We start from the raw sequence: 6,038 nt of genomic DNA, 5'->3' as shown, positions 1-6,038 counted from the left end.
TATATCTCCCACTATATTACTAAAAAAACAAAAACTTGTGTGAGACAGTCTCATAGGTCGTATTTTGGAAGAGAAATTTCTTATTTGGATCATCCATAAAAAAATATTATTTTTATACTAATATTATTACTTTTTTTGTGAATATCGATAGGATTGACCCGTCTCACAGATAAAGATTCGTGAGACTCTCATTTATTTATTAAAAATCTGATTATAGTAACTATCTTTAATTGTAAGCTGGTATGCTCATTTATTTATTAAAAAACAATCCTTATTTTTAATTAATTTATAATTTATTTCATAAATATTTTAACCTACATAAAATAATAAAATTAGTTAGAGTTGATAAATAAAATATTTTTAACTAATTAGTGTCCGATATGTATAATTTTATAAAATTACAAAAAAATGATAATTTGAACATATTTATATAAAATACTAGTTACTATGTACACACGATGTGTGTGTACAATCTTTTTTAGTATTATCGACGGACTAAAGTGAAATTTGACAAATTATGGAAGGAGTAAATTAATATTTGAATGATTGAAATAAAAAAAATAAAAATAAAAATGTGTGTTGAATTTTTTTTTAGAAAAAAGACAAAACACAAAAGTATAATATTAGTATCAGGGTAAAATTAGAAAAAAAATTGGTGTTCGTAATTATTAGCATGTCCTCACAATTAATAATATAGCATAGATGGTATAGATTTATAACAAAATGGCTCAATAATTGAGAGGCAGAGTAGGGTTCGATCCGTCAAGTGTTTGGCTGAGGTTTTAATACAATGACAGAGAGATCGTTGAATCTTCCTTTCCTCCATGTACATCCAAACTAGGAAAAACGAATTTCCAGCAGTGTCGGCGGAGGAGGAACACAATCGCTTCGCAGACATGACTTCAGGTGGTATGAGGATTTCAATCTTCTTACCTAATTCATGCTACAAAGATCTTGTATTTGTTTATCGGGGAATCTAGGTTTTATCTACGAGCGTCCAATTCTCTATTTTGTGGTCTGAATTCTGTGGGTTTCAGCTTAGAATTTGGGGTTAATCACTAAAGTTTCTTCATTTCAGTGTAAACTTATCTGTGATTTTCAACAGTTTTCCAACTTGCATTACTTTTATGTCGGGTGTTTATTTGATTCATCTCCTGTAATCTTTGGTAATTGTCTTGTTGTTTAGGGTGGACCATATTGGTGTTTATGCATTATTTGTTGGAAATTTCTGAAGAAGCTGTTTGTTTTTACTAGATACTGCGGCAAACCTTGCAGCTGAGCTTGAATCAGCTTCTCGGTTGAGGGCTGCTCGATTCTTCGTAACGCAAAGGCCGTGGCTTGGTAATTATAAGTTTATAACTAATCATATTTCCGGTTGCTTATTTGAGATTTATTAAGTTTATTGAATTAATTTCAGCGGGTTGCTTACGTTTTTACGCAGGATCTTTTTTTACATTAAAATTGCGGAGTTAGAATGTTGTTTTATGCATTCTTTGTGATTTCCAGATCTTTATGGGATTAATGTCAGACCTGTTGCTCCTGTTGGGAGCGTCAGTGGCAAACCATATGTTGATCCAGCACTTATACACATGCGCTTACCCGATGAGTTGCTTTTGGAGGTATGACTCTTCTGCGAAGTAAGCATATATTTTAGGCTGACAGTGTCATGATTTTTGTTCCTGCATTCATGTTTTATTTTTGCTTACACGATAACTTTTTTTTTAAAAAAGAGGTACTTGGTTGTAAGAGTGGATCACCGTTTTAGTAGTGATGATTGGGCCACTGTTTTGAATTATATCCAATAATATTATGAAATTGTTCTCGAAACAAAAACTGCACATTGTGAGATAAGATTTGGCTGGATAATGCAATGTTAATATACAGAGGCACCTTTAAGTTTATGATTCCTTTCCAGAAAGACAATGAACTGACAGAGTTACCGGGACAATGATTCTTCACCTTTCTTCCTCCTAATGTTTCATTAATGAAATTTTGATAAATTCCAATTAAGGCTAGTCTCAGTTAGTAGAACTTAAGATACTGCACACTGTAAGCCTTGTCATATAGTGCGGTTCTAAACCCTCGATTTCTACAACTCCGTGCTTTTAGCTGAAAATATATAGGATTGTGGGCTACCATGTATGGTCATGGATTGCGGTCAAGATGACTGGTTAGGATTGTCTTTGTTCTCCAAGTCCTGTTCGTTTCTATAATTAGTTTCCAAAACTGAGATTCTTTTCTTCAAAGAAAGATAGTTTCAGTTGACTCTCGTGGTCATATGTCAATCATATAATCTATTTACAGTATTACTTTAAAGTTGTGTACCCACAGAGTTCATAATGCGGTGTATTAATTGCAGATCTTTTCAAGAATGACTCCATATACCCTAGGGAGGGCAACTTGTGTTTGTCGAAAATGGAGATATACAATACGTATCCCTGTGTTTTGGCGCAATGCTTGTTTAAAAGCTTGGCAGGTAGATGCTGACACACTGTTATTTCTGTTAATCTTTTCCTCGTAATTATATATTCCAGTTTTCATTCTGCGTTCGGCTCTTCCGTGACTAGGTCAGTGGACTAACAGAAAATTATAAGATTCTTCATTCCAAGTATGATGGTTCATGGAAGAAAATGTGGCTCCTAAGGCCAAGACTTCGAACTGATGGTAAGATTTGTTAAGTGTATCCTATTTTACCAGCATATTTTGTTTAACATACCCCTTTGGACTCCTGATAAGTAGTAACAGAAGTGGCTCCTAAGGCCAAGACTTTGAACTGATGGTAAGATTTATTAAGTGTATCCTATTTTACCCGCGTATGTCGTTAAACATATCCCTTTGGACTTTGGATAAGTAGTTACAGAAGTATTGCAAATAGTTGAATGAAACTACTGGTAATTGGATTCTATGGTTTGATTTACTTTCCTCTGTTCGTGGTAAACTCATATGGTACATTTTGGAGAAGGATAGAATATTGAAATCTGTTGGTTACTGTTTTAATTGAGGGTATCTTGAAGATGAGAACTATTCAACTTTAACATAGTTTTTTAGCAGCGAAAATGTTTGGCTTCTATGGTTTGCTGCTAGCATTTCAGACATATAAACATTTTAGTTTGCAGAGGTTTTACTTTTATTTTTATATTTTCGGCTTTTACTGATGGAATTATGTATCTAAATGTCAGTCGGTTTTTCTAATTCATGCACGAATGCTTGAATTTGTAGGTCTTTATGTCAGTCGGAATACCTATATTCGTGCTGGAATTGCAGAGTGGAAGATCAGTAATCCAGTTCATATTGTATGCTTTATTTATTTTCAGTTGTGATAGTCTCTGATAGATTTTTGGCGCAAGTTTCATCAAAGACGTGCCTCGAGATTCCTGGTTGATAATGTGTACTTTAATGAGAAAATAGATTGCGTTAGCTAACATCTAGATGGAATTCATTAGATTTTATCCCTTCCTCATTTTCGTTTTGTCTTGTCGATGCTTATGAATAATACATTATGTATTCTTGCCTCATTATTGAAAAACTCCAGCAAATTTAATTCTGATTTGTCATATTTATGATGGCATTTGTAGTAACATTTTAATCTTTGGAAGCACGTTGTGCTATTTGTTTCAAAGTCTTGAATGTTCTTTATCAGCTCATGATTAAGAAGAACTACCTAAAAAAATTGAAGAAAAGGATTATACAGCAAAAGAAAAGATTTTTTTTCATGTGTTATTATCCAAGAAAGTAAACAAAGTCTATGGGTTTACGTTCCTATTATTACTATGTCTCCCTGGATGTAAGATACTTATGTAACCAGCCCTTTCTGTTTTGCATTTCAGGTGTGCTATTTTCGGTACTTGAGATTCTATCCTTCTGGAAGGTTTCTCTATAAGGTCAGAATTGTTAACTGGGTTTTGGATGCAGTCCAATTTAGGAATTGTGTTACAGCATCTGATTATGATATCTATTCTCTTCTTGGCAATTTGGATAGAATTCGTCACAAAAAGTAAAAGATGTGGTGAAATGCATGAATTTTCGGGCCACAAAAGCAGATTGTGTTTTTAGCGGGCAGTACACGCTTACTGAAGACAAGGTTAGGTTTTTCTATTTTCTATCCAAAGCTGTTTAACTTTTGTGAGGTACATTATTTTAAATAATACAACTATTTGCAGGTTGATGCTGCTCTTTTGTATCCTGGCTTGCGACCAACTGTGCTAAGAATCCGGTTGAGGTATCTATAGAGTTCACTGCATTTGGAACATTATAAAAGAAGATTCTTTAACTGGCATAATTTTCTCTATTTACTCGTGAATATTAAGATTCCGTTGTATTTTGACGATACTCTACCTTTGTGCAATGTCATCTAGGTTAAGGGGTACAACAGTAGGTGCTAACAATAGATTGGATCTCCTTTCACTTGTTACCAGTGGCGTGAACGATGCGGAGGCCAGCGGGCCGGATGAGGAGATTCTCGGAGTAGTTGAAGGATGGGAAGAAGATGAAACACATAATCCTGACGTTCCAGCAATTTCACATAGAAGGGGTTTAACTCCTTTTGTCTTCGTACCATTCGATGAAGTAAGTATTTCTCTCCTCCATCTCTCAACAACACTTGATTTTGTATTTTTGGATTCTGATGGTTTGGTTAATCTATGAGATGCGTTGTATTTAAATATAAAGATCTGAACTTCTAAGTTTTCTTGGATTGATCTCCATATATATGTTTTTGTGTGTTCTTGGACCCGAGGATTGGTTCAGGCTGAAGGTGCAAGTTAACCAAATTAAGTTGGATATTTTGTAATTTGAGGTTAAGTTATAATTTGTTTTAGCTGGTTTGAAGCTAGGAATTGAACTATTTGCTCTCGAATTGAAGTTTAATACAAAGACAAATTAGTGATGTTCGATGTAAATTATTGAGTAATATCGAGCAAATATTGCAATTTTTTTTTATATTGAGCAAATGCTCAAAATATTGTTCGACCTCATTAGTTTGTTTAAGCTCCTGTTGGCACAGAAGCAATTAAACAAAATAAATTTTACTCAACTTGGGTTTGTAATATAATTGAATATGATCGAGATGGTTACATTTGATAGTGTGAAATATAAATCAAATAACATTCGTGCCGACTTGATTGGGTTTAATTCGTATAACTTTGACCTGCATACTGTAGGTCGGAACATCAGTATTGAATCTGCCCGTGGACAAGATGGATTATTTTGTACCTGGTTGATTGAAGCACCGCGTTCGAGCCCTCCTCCTAACATATACATACATGTATATGCATATATGTATATATATCTATCTGTAAATAGGAAACTTTGTTTTGTAATACGTTTGAATTACATCCTGGTTGCTTGTGTCCTGAAATATGCTGAACTTGTTGGTGCTGCTATTGCTGTGTCCCAGCATCACATGTAAAAATTTCAACGTAATATGTACATATTGATGTGTCGTGTGTATGAAATCTTATGATTCGAATATCTCTATCTACATGATCTTTTAATAGCTATATGACCACACAAAACAGTTTGACAGTATCTTTAAACTTGAGTCACATGGGCGTATGACTCTGATGTTTCGAAAGAATATAAATAAGATATCGGAGGACTATGATTTACCGGCTCCAGTTTTGTGTTACAAATTCAACTATTACAGCCTGCAAGGTTTCTTTCTTCTTCTTTTTTGTCTGGGGGTGTGCTATGGCCTACATTATAATTTTGACAGTTTTTACATTATAATTTTGACAGGTTATATAAATTTCATGTATATGACAACAGAGAGGTAAATTTTCAGTTCTATACGTGTGACTATAAAAATGCAATCTTTGCATTACATTATATATATTACAATTTATCAATTTCAATTTTGTGCGTTACTTTCCACGATCAAATTTCATCCTTAAGAGTCGTAATATTATATAATATTCAAAATTTCTCAACTTAAGAAGTGACTAAACAATCAAGTTTCTTTTTATACAAAAATAATAATTCTTTTACCATAGAAATTGATATTTTTCGTAAATAATCTAAATAAAAATGATCGTTGCCAT

The 6,038-nt window shown here is 33.4% G+C and overlaps 1 protein-coding gene across 3 annotated transcripts; it reads left to right on the top strand.

Annotated features, from left to right (window-relative positions):
• Positions 1-728: 728 nt before the first annotated feature.
• On the top strand, positions 729-5,494 carry LOC140807529 (F-box protein 7-like). Of its 3 annotated transcripts, none has more exons than XM_073164422.1 (11): positions 729-909; positions 1,255-1,341; positions 1,507-1,619; positions 2,360-2,476; positions 2,568-2,664; positions 3,220-3,293; positions 3,828-3,881; positions 3,980-4,081; positions 4,161-4,219; positions 4,416-4,566; positions 5,160-5,494. In XM_073164422.1, the coding sequence occupies exons 1-11, from the start codon at positions 825-827 to the stop codon at positions 5,217-5,219; spliced, it is 999 nt and encodes a 332-aa protein (XP_073020523.1). In that variant the 5' UTR covers positions 729-824; the 3' UTR covers positions 5,220-5,494. The 3 variants fall into 3 exon arrangements, with proteins under 3 accessions (XP_073020523.1, XP_073020522.1, XP_073020521.1); XM_073164421.1 differs by having other exon boundaries at positions 731-906; positions 4,356-4,566; XM_073164420.1 differs by having other exon boundaries at positions 731-909; positions 4,356-4,566.
• The last annotated feature ends 544 nt before the right edge of the window (positions 5,495-6,038 follow it).

This window comes from Primulina eburnea, chromosome 12 (assembly GCF_022965805.1).
Source record: "Primulina eburnea isolate SZY01 chromosome 12, ASM2296580v1, whole genome shotgun sequence".
NCBI classification, from domain to species: Eukaryota; Viridiplantae; Streptophyta; class Magnoliopsida; order Lamiales; family Gesneriaceae; genus Primulina; species Primulina eburnea.
This window is presented reverse-complemented; position numbering and strand designations above follow the sequence as displayed.

What these genes read in the sequence shown, in the direction of transcription:
- LOC140807529 (XM_073164420.1), top strand. Translation starts at nt 825, where the DNA reads ATGTACATCCAAACTAGGAAAAACGAATTTCCAGCAGTGTCGGCGGAG. An exon ending in CCGATGAGTTGCTTTTGGAG is followed by an intron (nt 1,620 to 2,359) that starts GTATGACTCTTC and finishes TATTAATTGCAG; the next exon opens with ATCTTTTCAAGAATGACTCC. An exon ending in TCAGTAATCCAGTTCATATT is followed by an intron (nt 3,294 to 3,827) that starts GTATGCTTTATT and finishes TTTGCATTTCAG; the next exon opens with GTGTGCTATTTTCGGTACTT.